The sequence below is a fragment of the Daktulosphaira vitifoliae genome, unplaced genomic scaffold (assembly GCF_025091365.1).
Source record: "Daktulosphaira vitifoliae isolate Bord-2020 unplaced genomic scaffold, ASM2509136v1 Scaffold_5, whole genome shotgun sequence".
In the NCBI taxonomy this organism is placed as follows: Eukaryota; Metazoa; Arthropoda; class Insecta; order Hemiptera; family Phylloxeridae; genus Daktulosphaira; species Daktulosphaira vitifoliae.
In genome coordinates, this window is record NW_026099576.1 from 27,114,474 (window position 1) to 27,136,588 (window position 22,115).

At 23.6% G+C, this 22,115-nt stretch overlaps 3 protein-coding genes across 6 annotated transcripts in view; 1 reads left to right on the plus strand and 2 right to left on the minus strand.

The window, feature by feature from the left end:
• Positions 1–296: 296 nt before the first annotated feature.
• LOC126907756 (aurora kinase C) lies at positions 297–18,254 on the plus strand. 4 transcript variants are annotated; one of them, XR_007704606.1, is made up of 2 exons: positions 297–652; positions 5,788–6,074. XR_007704606.1 is itself a non-coding variant. In XM_050689343.1 (2 exons), exon 2 carries the CDS (start codon positions 16,912–16,914, stop codon positions 17,830–17,832), a length of 921 nt encoding a protein of 306 aa, XP_050545300.1. In that variant the 5' UTR covers positions 333–652; positions 16,856–16,911; the 3' UTR covers positions 17,833–18,254. The 4 variants fall into 4 exon arrangements, 3 of the variants coding, with proteins under 3 accessions (XP_050545300.1, XP_050545301.1, XP_050545302.1); XM_050689343.1 differs by lacking the exon at positions 5,788–6,074 and adding an exon at positions 16,856–18,254 and having other exon boundaries at positions 333–652; XM_050689344.1 differs by lacking the exons at positions 297–652; positions 5,788–6,074 and adding exons at positions 12,407–12,557; positions 16,856–18,254.
• Positions 6,676–12,286, minus strand: LOC126907732 (sodium/hydrogen exchanger 8). The gene is made up of 6 exons (XM_050689292.1): positions 10,923–12,286; positions 10,556–10,867; positions 8,448–8,590; positions 8,296–8,379; positions 7,752–7,895; positions 6,676–7,654 (listed from the first exon to the last, which is right to left on the minus strand). Exons 1-6 carry the CDS (start codon positions 11,995–11,997, stop codon positions 7,514–7,516), a joined length of 1,899 nt encoding a protein of 632 aa, XP_050545249.1. The 5' UTR covers positions 11,998–12,286; the 3' UTR covers positions 6,676–7,513.
• A 219-nt stretch (positions 18,255–18,473) lies between the features above and the next one.
• Positions 18,474–22,115, minus strand: part of LOC126907760 (uncharacterized) — a 4,828-nt gene continuing 1,186 nt past the window's right edge. Inside the window, exons 4-6 of the mRNA XM_050689350.1 lie at positions 20,302–20,340; positions 20,168–20,221; positions 18,474–19,573 (exon numbers count right to left, since the gene is read on the minus strand). Of these exons, the coding sequence (XP_050545307.1) occupies positions 19,500–19,573; positions 20,168–20,221; positions 20,302–20,340 (167 nt within the window). The 3' untranslated portion in view covers positions 18,474–19,499. The remainder of the gene's footprint in view (positions 19,574–20,167; positions 20,222–20,301; positions 20,341–22,115) is intronic.

A 22,115-nucleotide genomic window follows, 5' to 3' on the forward strand; every position in this document is an offset into this window, starting at 1 on the left:
TATTTAATAATTCTTTTAACCATCTATAATGTAGTTATTAGATATAATAATCAAATTAACAGCGGAAAAATTTTATCAATAATAATTAATAATTTGATAATTGAAAAATCACAAGTTAATTCCCATGCATATATGGAATAAATGCATTACACAAAGTAAAAAATAACGATAATTTTGAGTTGGAAAATGAGTAAAATGAGACATTACCACAAATAAATATTAATATTGCACACAATGAGTTATTTTGCTATTACTTACGATTAATGTAACGTTGTCCTCGTTTTCTACTAGGGAATGGAAGTAGTAGGCAAAACTCGTTTTATTTACTATTCACTTCCACCTCATTCTTGTTATTCAGTCACATTGGTACTGCCGTTCATTAACGAACCTCTTTAGTTTGAAATAGTTTTCACGACTAAAATAAAAATTTTTTCAAATTAAAAATGGCGGTTACGATGTTCGATTACACAAAAATAACATCTTTCTTAAGCATGAGTGTACTATATGTTGTGGATTACATTAAATCAACTACAGCTTACGATATTGTGTGTAAGCTTGCGAATTTTCAAGGAGTTTGTTTTCCACCTTTAGATACATACGAAGAAGATGATTATTCTAAGGATTGATACAAATATTGTCAAAATAAAAAATGGTAACAATAATTGAGATAAGACTATGTAGAATAATGTTATTTTATGAACAGTTTTACCTTATAAACTATATTGTCATCAAATAAAGTATAACGCAATTTAATTTGTTTACTTTGTTAATAATGTAATATAGTTTTACTAGATTTAGAACATAATTAAGATTTTTAGTTGACTAAATAGTTTGTAAATGTTTAGTAGTTGCTTAGAAATAATACACACATTAAAATAAAAACAATATGAGTGGACACAGGCGAAACGCGGTCAAAATGAGCCAAACGGTTTTTAATGATATTCTAATGAAGTATTTATCGAGGAGTATTTGAATATTTATCTTATAAAAAATTTAGTAATGATAGTTTTTAATGACAGTATGATTGTTTAATAACTGAAACTTAAAAAAATATTCAATTTTTGTTTTTGGCAATTGAAGTATTATTAACATATTAGACTTTATTATTTTATTTTATTTTATTTAAAACACATAAATAGCAATTTAAGTATGCTACACTCATAATTTATTTTATTATTAAGTACATTTTTTATGCTCTTAACTCAATAACACTATAAAGGTACATTGAGACACAAATTATAAATAATAATATAAATCAAAAATTATAAACCAAGCACAGTGAGTCGCGGCACAGAGGGAGCGCGATAAAGTTGTGACGTACAAAATTTGGATGATATCTGATAGTATTAACATCACTATCATAAAAAACGTTACAATGAAAATCTTTTAAATTTCATAATTTGTATATTTTTAATATTAAAATTTCAAAAATTTCACTCAAATATTAAATATTTGTTTAATTATTTGATTAATTAATAATAACGTCATTTTTTTGCTTTGACGGCCGATTTCACAAATTAGAACAATCCTTGGGACAACTTTTTTTTTATAAGTGTTGTAGTACACTTCAAAAGCTTTAATTTGATGTATGTTAATAGTTGTCAGATCTTTGAAATATTTTCAAAAATTGAGTTAAAAAAAAATGACATTCGTTTTTTAAACTATTCTTGTGTTTAGATTTATCATCGAATTGTTTGAAAAAACATACCAAAAGAAAGCTTTTTGTCTACAGTAAATTCGATTAAAATCTCATTTGGATTAATGTTTAAGAAAAATTTGATGACTTAGTGTGTTTTTCCTTAACGTAAACGATATCATCTATACTTATTCCAACTATGCTGCGTCTCCACCGTACTGGTTTTTTTGTTTTTGAATCAACTTTTAATAATTGAAATCAGGCATATAATAATTAAAATAAAAATTATTATCAAATTTCATTACGAATTAATACTACAGGGCGTTGGGTTTAACTCAATATAATATAATATAAAGTGGACATTTTTTTCAATTAATATAATAACTAAAATATAATAATCACTAGCTTATCATACATTACTACAATTCTTGATTAAATATTAGCATGGCTAAACCAATAGGGCCTTTGTTCAATTTAAAAAAAAATGTATATAATCTAATAGAATACCAATTTTTTTTAGTGGTAGTTTTAACAGAAAAACGTTAAAAATTAAGTTCACAAGCATGATCAATCTACATATATTATCAATAAATGACCGTTATTTTTTTCATATAAGTTATCATTTTTGTTAGAAGATTAAAAATTCGTCTATTAAACAATTTATTTTGTAGAAGTTACAAAAACAGAGTGTATAAAACAAAAAATTGTAGATGTTTATTGATTATACATTTGTTTTTTTCTTAGGTTGTATTTTCAATGTTAAGGAAGCATGGCAAATAAAAAATATAGTTATATTTTATACCGCTATGAATATAATTTTAATATAGACTAACACCATATATAACTCATCAAAGGTATATTTGTCTAAAATTAATTTTTGTTGGTATCAGCACTCTCAAAATTAAAGATTTAGAGAAAATGATTGTATTGCAAAAAAAAATATCATTCTCACAACACTTGAAAATGTGCTTTTGATTTTCAGTATTTGATACTTTATAATAAAAATACTTATTATTGCAAAAGTTGAAATCTATTGTTTTAGTCGTTTAATAACAATATTATGGAAACAGTATTTTGAGTTGGTTAACATAATTTATTAAATTAAGTTGCAATACACACTCTAATTACACGTATTTAACGAAAAACCTACTTTCCATACAAATACCTATTCGCCTCTCTACTTTGTTTTCAAAAATAGATTTATTTGGTTAAAATTTTCTGTTGTTTTTGTTTTACTACTACTCTTATTATTATAGACATGATATCTATAATATATGTATATATGATATATACAGAGTGATTTTTACAAGAAGGGGTCACTAAACCCTTAACATAGGAAACCAGTCTCTTAGAAAGTTTGACTTATGAATTGAATACCTTTATTATTATTATTGATATTTAAGAATAAAAAATAAAATTGAGACCGCATTATAGGTTTAGTACTGATGTCCAAAATTTAATAAGGGGGGACTGCAAATAAAATGTTATCACCGGCATTACAATAAATACTATTTTAGCCTAATACCTGTAGAGGTCCTCAATTTTTTTTCCTATTCAAAATATTGTCTAAACAACCTTCAAAATACTATTTATCAAGGATCTCCACTGTAATTTTCGAAAACAGGTTTATTTAATTACTATAAATAACAGCTCAGTATTTTTAAATTAAATTTAAGTAAAATAGTGATATTTAAAGCCAGATTAAATAATGTATAAATAAATAATAATTAGGATTTCATTCTAGTTTATTCCTAAAATTTATAAATACATATAAATTTATTCTTTATTTATCACTATTGACTTTTAATTTTAAGAAAATGATTATTTTGCAAAAAGAAAATTATTATTCTCACAACACAACAATATTTTGTTTATAATTAAATGGACACGGAATACATATTTCAATTTGATAAAGAATTTGCGCTGACATTAAATAGTTACAATCAACTTAAATTTTCCATGTTGTACAACTGTTATAATTTTAGGGTAGTGGAGGGGTGAATATCCCCACTATTCTACATTTTAAAAGCTATCTGGACACCTTCACTACACAAAATATCTAGTTGTGCTACTGTCTCATTTTAACGCGTTTGATTCATATAAAATTGTATGTATAGACAAAATATCGAATCACGTTTAATGTGTCACTCATGTAATAATGTAATTCAAAATTCTTCAAGAGGCATTAAAAATAAACTTATAAAAAATTGATTATTATAAATATTTATTGAATTTTAAGAATAAATTAATATTTTTAAATGATGAATACGTTTTAATTCTTCATTAAATTTTTTTATGTATTATTTTGAATACGTGTTGGGAACGTTCACTAAAAAAATTAGCACGTTCACATTTAATGTATAAAAAAGAAACTTGTTCACACTGAAATCAATTTATTTGTCTAAAGAACACGTCACGCTCAAATTCATTAAAAAAATTCATTCAAAATTTTTTTATATATGAATAGTTTACATGCATCTATATAATTAACTGCTCGTATTATATAAAAGATTCAATTCAGAAAAATGTATATATCTACAAAAAATAGTATAAAAGTCAATACCTTTAGTGGCATAATTATAGTTTGTTATAAGGCCTATAAACAAGAAAAATTTTTACTATCCTTATCATTATCTCTTTAATCTCTACTATTTGTATCGATTATACCTTATTGATTTGACAGGATTACACCATCTGTCGACTTAACGCAATTATAAATGAAAGAACTATTTTTAAGAAAGATTTATTTTATTATCAATTAAAGAAAATAATTATAAATGTAGAAAGCGATTGCACTACGATTTCAATCGTTCATGAGATATTGAGTAATTTTTAACAATTTGCAGCAGGTAAACAAGGCACTAATGTTTTGAATGTTGTTATACCCGTCTCATATTTTTAAAAGTTTCAATGATCAAATCAAAATTCGACAACGCTATATAACAGAGGATTTAGACCTTTTTTATGATAAGGTACTGTATGGACCCATACCAAGGTATCTCCACGGGCCCATTTAGGTCTTAATCTGACACTGGCTAAATGCTTTAAATATACCCATTCTATTTTAAAAAAATGAATGACGTACACTAAATAAGAACGACATTCTTTTCAAACACTATATTTAATGAAGTATATTCATTTATTTTAATTTTCTGGTAGGGAAATGTTAAATTAACGTTCTTAAGTGCGGACTGAAATCTACAAGGCTTAGAAAGAAAAGATTTTAGGAAATTTTTTTATGTGAAATTTAAAGGGTTATTTATTAAATCACTATAATTACAATTTATATTTTATCTCGGGTAAGCCATAATAAAAAATTACCCATTATTTTACTTAAAAGTCCAAACATAGTGATTCTAGAGAAGCAAGGCGATGATCGCCATTTAATCACCCTGACAGACTGCACCTTAACGTTTATAAAGGGTATATTAGCACGAGACATGTCAATTTATATGATCTATTTTGAATTACCTTAATTAAATCTTCATTATCTTATTTCCGATTATTTAATGATATGAAGATTTGAAATTGGAATCTCAACGGGACCGTGACTTTCATTGAAAAGCTTTATTGTGATTTATTTGGTAATTTTAGAAATATTAAATTATTACATAAGAAATATTTGAATACCAAAAAATAGTTCTTTTTACTTGATTAAAATGATATAGCCAATGTAATAAAATATTAATAACTTTTTAACAAATTTACATAATTATTTCAAGATTATAACCATTTGTTCTTTAAAAATTTAGAAAAATATAGACTTGGTTGTTATCGGGTCATAATTTGGGGTGAACTAGAAAGGGCAAATGCCTCGGTCAGCATTAGTTTTTTACATAGTTGTTTGAATTTTTTTTACTTATCAATAATTTAATAATTAGCAATGCAGAGAAAACATTTGTGATGTAAAAAAGGTATGAAAAAAATGTTGTAGGGTGACAAATATCTGAATACGTTTCTGGTTGTATGAATGTTGCATTAATTGTCAAACAATAACATCCGAAGTAAAGATATTATTTGTAAAAAAATAATTATTATTAATTATTGCATTATGTGTATAAAATTACTATTAATTCTTATTTTAATAAAAATTAAATAATTTAGCACTTTCCCAAGAAATAATAAAAAAAAAACTTTTATTTTATTTACAGGACGATCGACAATGTACATATTATTATATTGGGTTTCTTAAAAATTAAAAATATGTTTTTCGACAAACTCAATTTCTAAGGGAATTTGGATTCATTAAGAAAATTCTTTAGGATCCTCTTTTAGCTATCATGGACTTAACTGCAACGAAATAGACAGTGCATATTTTTTTTATTTAATCAAACTTTTTTTAGTTACTATTTCATAGCATTAATTATTATAACTCAAATAATTAATAATACTTTTATTACTTATTCTTACATGAAATAAATAAATATTATTTTATCTATGTGAGGCTACTTTATTCAGAATTAACAATTGTTGTATTAATTATAATGTTAATGAGTGGAATATTGTGTTTTGACTTTTAGCCTTATAAATTATTCATTATTACTCTCAAAATTTTAGTCAACAAATATAATAGCATAAGTTATGTATAGAAACACTATTGTAATTGAAACTTGTTTTTGTTTTGTTTTTACTTTATCTTACTTGATATTTTAATTGTACTTAAATAAAATGAAAATTAGTAAATTATCAAGTAAGTCATAAAGATATTGATTAAATTGATTTTTAGTTTAAAAATTTAGTTTTAAAATTGTATAAATAACATTAAAGTAAAAATGAATTTTATTACAATTGACTATGTTAATAAGAACTTATTTTTTTTTAATATTATTAAATACACATTTTCTTTACTATTGATGATTTTGAACAGGTTACAACAATAATTCAAAGTTAATAAAATACCAAAATTTGACAAAAAATAAGTTAAATTTATATTAAATCTAGAACAATAAAAATTTGCCTTATAATGAGAAAACAACTTATTTATAATAAACAAAATTGGTAACATAACAAATAAAATAACTGTTTTGTTCAATAAATGATATTAAAATTTGTAAATTTATATTAATTTATATTTATATTCTTCAAAATTGTAAAATAAAATGAAAAAAAATTGAATAATTTTCATAGTGAGATAAGAATATTAGTTTTTCGATTCTAGTAATGCATTTTTGCATAGGGATCTTGATTATTAATATTCTGCATTTTGAATTGTAAGTCTAATCATATTCAAAGCTTTTTATAACTCGTCAATAAACATTTATACTAATATACAATCCACTCAGTACAATTGGCTGTTAATTTTACATAATATGTATTTAATACATTAATAAGATTAAAAAAGAAAATAACATTAAATAATAAAGCATTTAATTAAATATTCTATAGCACCTACCTTGTGTCATATATCTTAACAACTAATCATAATTTATCAATAAAAAATAAATAGGATAATAAAATGTTATTCATTTGAAGAAATACAGTAGTGTTGTATAATAAACAAATACATACGAAATATTCTAAATGACTATCAAAACATTTATAAGTTTTTAATAATATATTTCCAACTCAGACTTCTATAGTAAAAATTAAAGTACATTTTGAATCTCCTTTTAAAAATATATAAATATATATATAAGTTACAATGAAATTCATTATGCATTATAATGATTTATTTTAAAAGATTTAATTTAAGTACATAAATTATTAACTTTATTTGGCCAAGGGTTGTGGTAAACTGAAAGCCGACAAGCTCTAAATATCACTTAACAGTTTTTTACCTGTAAAATAAAACTGTTACATTTTGTTGTTTTGACGTTGTATCAATAACTGCTTTTCTCCTCCATTACTTGGTCTGACCACTTGTAATTGTGGTAACTGTCAACTAGATTGACGGCTTGATGATTGAGACTGTCCATTACAAGCTATTTTATCATCTTCAGATGCTGTAGGTGATATACGTATAGCTTGGTACCATTGGTTAGTAAGGTCAGTCATTTGTGTTTTACAATCTTTCAATTCCTAAAAATTTATTTCAGTAAGAAAATTATTAACAGTTATTTTTTTATTTTAATTATAACTGTGATAGCATAATATTTATATCTCGTAAATTTCTTACTTCTTGAGTAAAACGTCTAGTAAAAAATGGTATAAAATACTTGATGTCTAATTTTGCAAAACCGCTAATTCTAGACTGAATAAAGTTAACTTCCATTTCCTCTTCAGTTAATTCTGACAAATGTTCTGAATCAATTGCTTGTCCCTAATTAAACATTAATGATTTAAAATTTAATTTAATAGGACATAAAAATAAAGTAATCACATAATGAATTTAATAGAGCTATAAAAAGACAATAATAATAAATCATAAGGGATGGTAACATTTCTAAGAGTAATGAATTTAAGTTAATTTTTATAATTTAATAAATTTTACTTTCTTATTTAAAAAAAATTATTTATCAAAGAAAAAAATTTTTTTATCATTTTATTATAATACCAAATCTGAAGAACAATATAAAACTAGAATTTTAACCAAAATATTTTGAATCAAAATGAAGTTAAATAAAGTGTTCTATTCAAAAGTAACATAAATATACTGAATAAGTGGTTCTCAACTTTATAAATTTAAGCATTAAAATTTGAATTTATGTATAATACATTACCCATTCTTTAGTTTTACTTAAAGAAATTGCTTTATCTTTTCTTCTTCTACGAGTATTTCTCCCAGCCTTGGAATCTTTCAAAATCTACAATCATGAATATATTAAACCATAAAATTAATATCTTAGTTTTATAATTTAATATTAGTTATTACCTTCATTAAAGGCATTGTAGATCCACCAAATATTAAGGTAGTGACTAATACAATAACTAAAGTAGTAGTTATTATCACATGCCTTGTTTCATCACTAAATTCTAAATGAAGTGACAATGCATACGAGATAGCACCTCGAAGTCCTAAAAGTAGATAAATATATTTATTATCATATATATTTTATATTAAAGCTTAAATACAATGTAATTAAAAATTTATCAAAAAATAGAAATAATTAACAAGATAAGTAATAAAATAAATATTAGCTTACTTTACACACATAATCAAAACTGAAAGAAGATTATTTAGTAGCGATATAAGATAAATATTATTGTAACTAAAGTTAAAAAAGTTTATAAAAAATTATTTTAAAAGAATTATCTTAGCAACAGTAGATTTCTTAATGATAGATAATTAATTTTTTTACAATTTATAGAAGTTCTAAAATAAAATTAGATAAAATAACTAATAAGACATAATTAAGACAATAGACTACATTTAATATATTTAAAGATATATATTAACATATATTAATATGGTGATTTTCTAAGTGGATTACAAAGTGGGATGCGAACTTAGATTTTTTTTTGGAATAAGCAGCATAGCAAATAGTAATTTTACTTTTTATTTTTAAATAAAATATTATTAGACTTCCATGGTCGTTATATTTACTATCATACTACAAATGACTTATTTCATTTTGTTAAAGTATGAGGAATTTCAATCACAACTTCTGTCAGCATATTAGGTGTTATTGGTGAGATGTATTCAGTTGTAAATTAACATTACGTCTTATGTGGTATATAATCCAAAACCTCTTGAATAATAAAACCCTCCATACCTTGTTTTAATATTTCTGCTGGACCAAAATTAGGATTATTGTAGGCCAATGTCTTAGTTACAATAAAAATTTTTTATGAATGTAATTGGTAATTAGATTTTTATTTATTGGACAAAATAAGGTTTGGAAATATGGAATTGGATTTATTGTCATGAAATCCATCTATATGACTATACTGTTTGACCTTAAATATAAGCATTAACAATTGAACTAAAAAATTATAATAATACAAAAAATAGCGAATTTTCTACACAAAAATATTTTTTTTTTGATTTTCGATTATTATTTTAATTTTAATTTGAAATATATATAGAATACAAGTCATTGGGTAAACATTTTTTTTGTTCATTATATGAACTTTTATTTCGTATATTTAAAAGATACAGGATTTCCGGAACATTTTCATAAGTTAAGTTAAAAAAAATTTACTTTTTATATTTATGTTTCAAGTTTAGAACCTCTGTATAAGTGGGAATGGTCAGATAAATAAAAAAAAAATTATAGTAAATGAAAGGGGCATATATGAAGTACTTAAAAATAATAAATGTTATTAATCCATGCATTTTTTAAAAAGTTAAAATTATAAAATATAATATCAAAAATTTAAAAACAAAAATAACATGTTTTTTAACTAAGGCTATTTGAATATAAAAAATTAAGTTCCGAGAAAATTTTTTTATTTCAATTTGTAGCATATAACATAAACTTTAATTTAATCATTGTTTAAAAGATACAATATTACTAGAACATTTTAAATTGAAAAAGTGTACTTTTCACATAAAAGTCTCTATTTTGAACCCTTTTTTAGACAAAGAAAAGGTTGGATTTTCAAAAAAATATATTACTAATAAAAGGAACATATCTAAGGTGTTATTTTGAATAAAATTCAGCATGTTATAATTATTGGATCAATAGCAAAAAAAAGGAACACCATTTAGCATAAAACAAGGATAAAAAAAATTCATGTTATATATTATAATTCCAGCATAAATGAGAAATAATATTTTTGATATGAATAAGCTTTAAAATTTTTATAATAATTAAAAAATGTACTTTTACAGTTATAGCTCAAATAGCTTATTTAGTTTTTTGCATTTTAAGCTAAATTATTTTGTATATTTTCTTTATGCTACTAATTTAAATTAGAAACAATATACTTATTAGGAAAATAAATATGCTGTCTATTAAAAAAAAAAAAATGATATATGTTACTATTACAATAATGATATAATAAATTTTAAATAAATTAAACAATAAATATACTAACCACTAAACCACATAATAAACATCATATGTTTAGTTATTTGATGCTCCCTGAATTTATTACACAAATATGCTAATGGGAAAATATTACAAGCTCTTCCAATTAAACATAAAACAAGACTCCAGATAACTAAAGCTGGTTGAAAATTTAACCTGAAACTGAATAATGCAAGACCCAAGTATGCAAATACACAAGTTTCAGCAATAAATGCTAAAGTTCTCATTGTTTGTTGCATAGTAATTTGTGTAACTGTAGATAAGTTAAAATGTGTATAATGAGACATAACAATTCCATTGAACAATATAGCCATTATTCCTATCAAAAAATTAATGAATTAATTAAAAAAAAAAAATTTATTGAAATAACTTACCTGACAAATGAATTCCTTCAGCTAAAACATATGGCGCATAAGTAAATACTAACATCATGGCAAATTCCAAGGAAGGAGTTTTTCTTAAGTCTACATATTTTAACAATAAGGCACTTATCAATGCAAATATTACTCCAATGCCAGCTGAAGCAAAGAACATTAAACAAAACTGTTTAATTCCAGTCATTATAGCTTCAGATGTGCTCATAGTTGGTCCATTTGATTGTAATACTGATGTGGTTAATACTATGGCAATAGCATCATTTAATATGCTCTCCCCAAACACCAACATGTTTAGTACAGGATCAACATCTAATGCGTGGAAAATAGCTACTGTAGCAACAGGATCAACTGCAGATATTAATGAACCAAAAGCAAAACTCTCAACAAAACTTAATTTATAAGCTACATCTGCTATACCAAGTATATAAATACCAATACCAATAACTAGGGCTGATATAGTAGTACCAATGATAGCAAAAACTAAAATTGAACCAATATTTTGAAAAAAGTTTCCTTTATGTAGATTATACCCAGATTCAAAAATAATTGGTGGTAAAAGTACAAGAAAAAATGCTGTTGGGGAAAAGGCTTCTTCATTACGCCAATTAGCAATGTTTTGTTCAGATAAAAGATTTATAATAAGTCCAATGATACCACCAAGAACAACAATTACAAAACTTTCTGGTAAATATTGAAAATGTGTTGACAACATTAAATGAACAAGAAGAATGCCTAAGGCAAGTACAGTGAGCACAAAAAAAATAGCTATTGAACTATTTCGTTCTTCTTCAGCTGAGCCTTTTTTAGGTAAAACAGGCTCCCCAGGAGTACTAGAAGGAGTCATATCCGTAGAGTTAGCAGTAGTTTCATTAGATATTGGTGGTGTTGTAATGGTAGTTACATTATTATTGACCGTATTATTATTTAAAACTTTTGGCGTGTCTGATGTTGAATTCTGATTTAATTTAAATATTTGATGAATTTCTCCATCTGGAATAACTATTGAATTATTTTGAGCGCCACAATTTATTTGACTAAATAGAATGACAATAAAATAAATTAGTAGTTTCATTTTATGAATTTACTATCCACTTATTGCACGACATTTAAATTATCACACTGATCGATTAGAATACACAAACAAAGAAATATGCTTGCGATTTTAAATACAAGTATGCTAAGATTACGCGGCTTCACATTTTAATAATTAGTTCTAGCTACATAATAATGAGTCGTAGCACAAAACAACAGAGTTAATTATAAGCAAATAGCGAACATAACACACAATGTAGAATGACTAAGGAGTAATAACAAAAAGAATAGTTACATCGCAGAATATACGGCGAAAAAATTAAAATATAATCCAATAGCCTTGAGTTTGATAAGGAAATCAAGTTTAAGTGATAAAAAAGATGATGTCGAGACTATCTGACCAATGAGTAAGCTGCATTTTGAATACTCGTGGTATTCATGGATAAGATTTTACCGTTTTCAATAATCATTAGTAACCGTCGTTTATAAATTTTACGATGATCAGTTTTTCTTTAATTTGATTGAAATTTAAAATTTAATATTTATGTATTTCTAAAATTAAGTGAAATTTGAAGTAAGATAACAAACGATAAATCAACTGTAAGTATTTTATTTATGAAGTTTATTATGTTGTCTATTAACTGACGGCAAAAATTTGAATATACTAGGTTAAAAAAAATTGTTTTTCAACATTGTTATGTGTAAAGCTATTTTATTTTAGAAATGTATAATTATTTAGTCTGTAATTAAACAAGTCGAATATGTTAACTGTTAAGTATTGTTCTTAAATAATTGTTTTATACAGTAATATGTATGCGTCATTATGGTAAATGTTAATTTACACCTACTTATAACTCTTTAAAATTTAATTTTTTTGCCACATTAAATAATCCTTTTAACATATATTTTATTTAAACAGATCCTCTTTTTGTTTCAATCTTGATTATAATAATAATTCTGTTATTTATTATTAAATGTTTATGAAATTTGTTTAGAACTATTATAATACTACAACTGTACAATAAAGTTCTATTATGTATTGAGTATTGGGAAGAATTAATTAATTAAACCAAACAAAGTCTTCAAACTTGAGTTTTAGTTAATTTAAGCTTAATAATCGACAATTAAAAGAGTTGGTTGATAATGCGTACATTAGGGTAATAAGAATTTGACAAATTTTTTAATTATTTTGAGGATCATCGTTTTTTTTTATTCTATTGAGTAAAAAATGTTTTTTGGAAAATTTGAAACCAACCTGAAAATGTTAACATGTAACAAAAAAAAAAAAGTTTGAATTTGACTGGTTTTTAGCTTTGATGCGAAGCTGAGAAAGTATTGATTTTACTGTTATATGTTTTTTTTGTCTGTTACCACTTTTTCTCAGCTCTCATTGAACCAATTTCTTTCAACGACATGTCAAAAGATCAAAAATCATATCTAGTTAATGAAATTACCCTCGAAAATTGAAAAAAAAATTTTCTTCATCCCTTGTAAATGAGGGAAATCTCCAAAAAAATTTAAAATTTAAAAGTTGGTAATTTTAGACATTATTTCAATTTTTTTTACTTAAAACTGCCATAAATTTAAAAAATAGATGAATAATAACAAATTCTTTTACATATACTTTAGGTATTAAGCTATCATTTGGTACATTTTTTTTTTAAATCTGGCTTTTCATTTACCCTCAGTGGGAGATTCAAAATAATAACTTTTCCATAAAAAATAAAATATTCCACTTTCACTTTGAAAGTGTTCCAAAAACACTGATACTTTTATATATATATTAAATTAATGTGTATGTAATATACTTTAATATGAAAAAAAATTTTGAATTTTATTTTGTCTTCATGGTGGAAATGGCTACTGAAAATATTCTATTTTTGTGTTATAATTCTCAGTTTTATATTTTATTTTATTTCTTTTTAAATACCTTACAAAAAAATATGTCCACTTTATCAATAAAAAAGTTACTTAGCCCATATTTTCCATATAGTCAATTAACATCATTCATTTCTAATGTTTTTAAAGTATTTATTGCCAAATCGGGTTTAATATGATAATAGGTTTCAACTACAAAATTAAATAGTTTTTCTTTGTAATTTATTAATTTTATAACTAATTGTGTGTGTTACTAGCAGTATATAATAATCTAATTTCTTTGGTAACATGTAGCTGTATAAATCATTTCTAAAAAAAAAAATTATTTTTAGTTTCACCTGAATTTAACAATGAATTTTTACATATATAATCAAATTTTATAATATACTCATTTAAGTAAATTTTTTTATCAATTATATGATTGGTTTTTTTAGTTAAAGTAAGTAAATCATTAAAATTAATTAAGTTCTGAATATTTCAATTGTAGAATTTTTTTAAACACCAAAAGTTAATTAGAAATTATTACTATGATTTCTATCTAAGTGATCTATTACAATGCAAAAAAAATATTGAACTTTTCTGATAAATTTATTTTATTATAAAATATATAAATATATATTTATAAAATTATAAATATATATTATAAAATTTTTATAAAATTATAAAATTTCCTGACTGCATATTAATCTTAGCAATGCCATTTTTTTTATTCTCATAAAATTTTCTATTTAATGATGTCAATTTTAAACTTACAAGTTCGGCTAAAAGTTATGATAACAAATTCAACTTTTTTTTTTATTATAAACTTTCACAAAAATTAACATTAAAGAATCAATAAAATATATTTAAAATGTTATTTTGCACAGATTATTTGTAACATATCAAAAATCAAAATCAGTAATAATTTAAAAACAATGTTTTTTTTGTTTTTAATTATTTTATTAAATGTAAGTGCTCATTTGTTTATAATTAAAAATAATATCAGAAGTGATAGAAAAAGTCTTATCTCAGATTTGAAAACAGTGCGAAAATTTAATTTTTGATTATAATGATTCACTAGTCTACAAGTTTGTCTAGTTTGGGTTAGGTAGACTAGTGTTTTTATTCATAGGTAAATAAAAAATATTTTATAAAGTATAGCATCAAGTTCTTTAATTTTCATACATGTTTGCCATATAAGTAATATAATATACTACTTAATCCTTTTTTTTTTCTCCGTAAAATTACAGTATTACATTATTAAATTCTAGGCTTTGCTTAGCTATGGCTCTATGAACCTTAAAAGCCTTCAGTGCGTAAGCCTCTTTGGGCCGTCATCATAAGAGAATCACTGATTCCAGTAGTATCCGGCTATGCCGAGCACGATAAGTGTTTTGCAGAAAAAATATTACATCAGAATCAATGTAACAAAAATATATTAAAAATTTAATTATTAAAATCAGAAAATTTAAAAAAAGTTGACGTTTATTATTAAGGTATTCCTCTTAGGTGTATTCAGAAATTATTTTAGGAGTGTATTTAATATTTTTTTACTTTATTAAACATGCTATAAATCAAAGTGATGATCAAAAAACAAGACATTAGGTCCTTATTTCATATCCCCCTTTAAATACACCCCTGGTATACACAAAAATTATTAATATTCTAATTATATGTGGGACAATGTAAAAAATTTTATTTTGATAAAAATATTGGTAACTGCGATTTGACATTGGAATGCTGTCCAACATCAAAGTTGTCATATATGGATCCCAATTTAAATGATATACTCCTTAAGTCGTTAAACGCTGGTGTCAACAAATGTTTTTCTCAAAAACGATCAAAAATTTAAAACGCTTGTGGGCGAGTGTCAAAAATTTTCTCACCTTTGGCAATAATTTTCCCAGAGTCTGATGACTGAGTACTTTTGTTGAAAAAAAAAATTTCGAAAATCAGAGCACGCTAAATAATTTTCCCAGAAAAGCGTTTTTTTCCTTGTTCTATTATATAATAAGATTAATTTCATACTATATTTATTTGCTATAAATGTTTATTCATATATTATAATTTAAATCTAAGAATTACTAATCAGGATATAATTAAAGTAATAGGAGTTAATATGCTTTTAGAATAATCTGCTAATTTCTTAAAATTAAACACTCTACAGATTTGCATCATGGTGTTTCTTATGATAGTGATTTTAATCACTATCAGATATCATCTATACTTATCCCAACTATCCCACGTCCATACTGTGTCGCAATCGCACTGAGGTATCTTTTTTTTTTTTTAAATCACTTATTAACTTTAATAACCAACTAAATATTGAGAAAAATATTATGAAAGTCTCCAAATTATAATATCAAGATATAATAATTTTTTTTTTTAAACAACTCAATTAACATCTGGTGTGCACCTGACTTTATTACCAAATATTAGTTTTTATAATAAATAACTATAAATTAAATTTAGAACATTTCACAGCTTGTTAAAACAATATTATGAACTTAATAGTCATTAAATGACCTATAAATTTATTTACTATTTTTTACCAAAAATATGATGCCTGAATTAATTATTTATTTGTTTTCAATACTTAATACATCATATAACTTTATGATACAGTTATAATATTATAATAGTCCTAACTAAATTTCATAAACATGAAATTTAATATTTAATAATGGATTTATTATTATAATCAAGATTGAAACAAAAAGAGGATCTGTTTAATTTTAGAAAATATATGTTAAAAGAGTATACACAAAAATGTTAAAATTTAAAGAGTTTCACTCATAAAATTGTTGTAGTACAAATTAACATTTATCAAATTTTGCAGAAATAATTTTTTTACTCTAGAATAAAAAAAAACTTTTACTTATAAATAAAAAAAGAAATAATTAAAAAAATTTTCAAAATGTTGACCCTCTAAAGTACCTACAATCACATTCATCACATTTAGATTATTTATGTGATTAATAAATTAATTCACATATATTATTGAGAATAAATTAATTACTTTATTATGTTTTTTATTGCAGTTCAAATTTCTTTATAAATATATATTGAACCTCTTAAAATACAAAAAAATCAAACCATGAAAGAAATAATAGATGATAAAACAAAAGAAGCTGTCAAGGAAATAGAAAATAAAATGATTGAAATTCGTTCCAATCGATCTCGAAATCATCAGTGGTCTTTGAGTGATTTTGAAGTTGGAACTCCTTTAAGCCGAGGAAAATTTGGCAGAGTTTATCTTGCTCGTGAGAAAAACACCAAGTACATGGTAGCTTTGAAAATGATGTTTAAATCAGAATTGGTTAAAGATCATATGGAACATCAGGTTCGACGTGAGATAGAAATTCAAACTCATTTAAATCATCCTAATATCCTTAAAATGCTAACATATTTTTGGGACCAAAAAAAAATTTATTTAATATTGGAATTTGCTCAGGAAGGAGAATTATTCAAAGTATTAAATGCTCAACCACATAAGAGATTTACTGAACCAACTGCTGCATATTATCTACGACAGGTTGCTGATGCTTTGAAATATTGCCATATGCAAAGTGTAATCCACAGGGATATCAAACCTGAAAATTTATTATTATTTAGTCATCATGTAGTAAAACTGGCAGATTTTGGGTGGTCAGTTCATGCACCATCCAAATGCCGTAGTACAATGTGTGGTACCATTGATTATCTTCCACCAGAAATGGTAGATTCTCAAACATACAATGAATATGTAGATAATTGGTGTTTGGGTGTTTTATGCTATGAATTTTTGTGTGGATCTCCTCCATTTGAAAGTTCTGAACAAGCAGAAACTTTTCGAAAAATACGTGCTGTCACTTATGGTTTTAAACCCCATATGAGTGAAAGCTCTAGAAGCTTAATTCAAAAACTTTTAGTAAAAATACCTAAGAATAGATTACCTTTGGATGAAGTTATGCAACATCCGTGGACAGTGAAAAATTGTGAAATTTTTACTACAATTAATAATTTACCAATGAAATGAAAAATAAATAAATAAATATACCCTAAATTTATCATTTATTTCTATATTATAAAATTAATTTGCTATTTCATTTTAAGCTCTCTATTTTATTTTACATAATTTATTCAATCATGTAATAGCTCTCACGAAAATTCATTTTTTTCTCAATTATTGTTATTTAGTACAAATTTTAATTTTTTGGTCTTCATAAAATGTGTAATTTTTAATTGGTGAACAATTTTCCTTAGATAACTACTAATACTTGTATTATACTTTTGAATGTAATATAATTTTTTATTTAATGATTTCTTTTTAAATTATAATTAAGTTAGAAATGTAGTAAATTGTACTTTAGGATATTTTTATGTAATTTTATGTACCTCAATTTTTTTTATTCTTATTATTAGTCTGTATAATTCTAAAAAAAATGTAATCATTATGTTTAGTTTTAGATTATTTTTTATATACCATATTTTTAGGTTAAAACCTATTTAATTTATAAAATAGATAAATGACACTAGCAATGATTCTAGTTCTTCCAACTTTTGTAAGAACTAAAAACTTAATACCTTAAAATAAAAGAAGAAAAAATTGCAAGCCAGGAAATTGCAAAAATGCAATTTCCTGGCTTATATTAAATATTATAAAACATTCAACAATAGTAACATAATTATATTAGTTAACATTTATTTTTTAAGTGATTGAATAATTTGAAACATGATAAAAAATTCACTATTTGATGATGAAGTCTTAGGAAATTACTAAAATTTCCTGACATTTCATATTTACTCTTATCTGTTGACTTTAGATTTAGTTAACAGAATATTTGTTAGAAGAGAGAATGTTGCAGCTTTAAACAAATTGGAGATTTTTCGATTTACATAATATGAGACTATTTATGACTTGGAAGACTAAAATTTAAATAAATAATAAAATATCTCATTTCTAATAAAAAAATTTTTTATCATACTCAAATACAACTAAGTTCACTCTACAATTTACTATAACAAGTGAACTTACTGTCTATTTGAAAACAATTGCACAAGTTTTACATAAACTTTTACCATTTAGCTACAAAATTTACATAATTTGTAATAAGCAGTATATACAAGATGTTTAATGAAAAGATTGAACTTCAATGTGAAGTTGAAAAAGTAATTTTTTCCTGCATTTTTATTTTAAATTGATGAAAACTAAGAGATTTAATTTACATATTAAAAATTAAATGAACAAAGTTAAAAATATTTAAAATTGACTAAACAAAGTAAATTAATTTCCATAACATCTAATGTTTTTAGGCCTGATCTAGAGGAAAAAAGATAAGCAAAGCTGTATGTAAATGTTGAATACAAATTTCAGTCTTGTTCAGATAACTCGCTACATAAATTTGTATAATACAATAACAAATAAATAATTAATAGTAAAATATCAGGAAACACAAGACATTAATCAATACAATAATTGTAATAACAATTTTTTTTTAACATACATTTTATAAACTACTATGGAACTACTATAGCCATTAAACCCTCCAATTTCTCCAGAATTTTATTTAAATAACAAAAAAAAAAATCTAGATTTTGATGCACAAAATTGACTAAATATGTATGCAAGCTTCAGCATATCTTTAACAAACATAATAAGCTTCTGGCAAGTCTCATTATTCTATAAAGTATTGCACTAAAAAATCATGGCACTGATTTTGTTATATTATTGTATAACCTCTTGATCCAATATGTTTCTAAGTCAAATGCTTGAAAATCTAAAAAAAAATATTAAACATTGATTTGAAATTTTTATAGTGTTAATATGTTAAGTAAAAATAAAATTTAGTCATTAACTTGTATAAACGAATCACTTAATAGAAAAAGGAGATAAATCTATTTAATATTATTTTTTTAATCATTTTGTATTAGGAAATTGTAAATACATAATTTACTCCAAACAGTCAGTTTTGCCATTAAAAATTCAAATAATATTCTTATTTTCAAATGTTAATTTTAAAATAAATTATAATTGTTTTACAACAAAACAATTTTGAAGTACATGAATATACATTAACTTAATAATTTCAGATTTTATTTTTCTCAAAATTAAACTAATCATAAAAAAAATTCAAGTTATAGTATAACTTGAATATAATTTATATTACATTTAACTGTCAAACATTTTTCTTGTAATATTCAAAACTATAGATACAATAAAACATTTAGTAATAGCATATTCAGAGATAAACAAGTTTATGGTTACATTTAATATAACATAAATATTTTATTTTATTTATAATCTCAAATATAACAAAAATCTAAAGTGACAAATTGGTACATTTTATAACTGAATATTAGAAAATATTTACCGTTAAGTATATCTGTTGTATTTTGAGGTTGAAAGTATACAATTTTTTTTGAGTCTAATAAAAAAAAATTGAACATTAAATGCAAAATTAATTTAAAATTGATAAAATAAAAGTAAGTTAATTAATTTACTTACTTTCTAATGATTCTTCAATGTCTACTACTGAATGCCAAGCTAAAATAAAAAATGATAATTTTTATTAATACAAAGTAAACAAATATTTTTATTTAATGTTTATAATTTAAATATAGCTTTTATAAGTCACAAAAAAAATTGTCTTAAGCTAAATGAATACTACACTTAAAAGAAAATATGGTTCANATTTATTTGTACAAAATATTTTGTGGTCACACTAAAACTGAATAACTATATACACTACTAATACCAAAAAAATATTTTATTTTGTAAAATTTGCAACAAAAGTTTCTAATTTTTATTTGTTGAATAATTAACTACAATACATTATATTCTACGGTAAAAAGTAAAGTAAACTTATAATTAATAATTATTAATTATAAGTGTACTAACTTAATACAGTTATGATTATATAACTATATTGACTTTATTTAAAAAAAAACCCAGAACAGTGGGGTCGTGGCATAGTTGGGTCCAGTATAGATGATATCTGACAGTGATTAAAATCACTATCATAAAAAACGCTTCAATGCAAATCTGTAGATAGTGTTTAATTAAAAAAAAAAAATTTGTTAAAATAACATATTTTTGAATATGGTAGCCAATTGCGCATAGAAGATAGGTCGTCGAGACAAATTTTTTTTTTTCATTTTATAGTACATAAAATAAGCTTTAATTTGATATATGTTTAAAGGACGCAGTATTTCCGGAACATTTTCAAAAATTAAGTTGAAAAAGTTATTTTTTGTAAAAAAGTTACTATTTTAAATCCCCCCAGTGAGCAGAATAAGTGTTAGATTTTAAAAAAAAATTAAATCAAATGAAAGGGAAATATCTAAGGTTTCAATACAAAAAAATATTATTTTTATTTGTTCATTTTTGAAAAAGTTATGGCAGTTTTAAGTACAAAAAACATCCCTATAAAAGGTAATTTTTATCGCAAACATTACATTTTTTAAAAATTTTGACAGCAAATTTCACATAGTAGATAGGTCGTCGGGACCAATTTTTTTTTTTCATTTGATAGTATATAACATAACCTTTGATTTGATATATGTTTAAAGGACGCAGTATTTCCGGAACATTTTCAAAAGTTCAGTTGAAAAAGATCTATGTTTTTTACAATATTTCAAGTTTTGAAATTGTCCAATTTTAATAAAAAAGTATGTCAAATGAAAGATGTACTTATAATGTATTTAGAAAAAAAAAATTTGTGCTGATATATACATTTTTCAAAAAGTTATAGCATTTTTAAGTTGAAAATTTAAAATCGAAAATCGTAACACAAAAATAGTGTTTTTTTAACTACGGCAGCCGTTTAAATGTAGAAAAAAAAGTGTCGGGACAAATTTTTTTTTTTCATTTTATAGTACATAAAAAAAGCTTTAATTTAATATATGTTTGAAGGACGCAGTATTTCCGGAACATTTTCAAAAATTAAGTTAATTTTTGTAAAAAGTTTAAATCCCCCCCAATGAGCAGGTTAAGTGATAGATTTTCAAAAAAATGATATCAAATGAAAGGTAAATATCTAAGGTCTTAGTATATAAAAAAAATTATGTTGATTTGTTGATATTTCAAAAAGTTATGGAAGTTTTAAGAAAAAAAAAGTGAAAAAATTTCGAAAATTAGCGATTTTTAAATTTGTAATTTTTTTGGATATTTCCCCCATTTGCGGGGAACGAGGGAATTTTTTTCAATTTTTAAGGGTAATGTCTTCAACTAGATACAATTTGTGATCTTTTGACGTATTTTTGAAAGAAATCGGTCCAGTGAGAGCTGAGAAAAAGTGGCAACAGACATAAAAAAAAAAA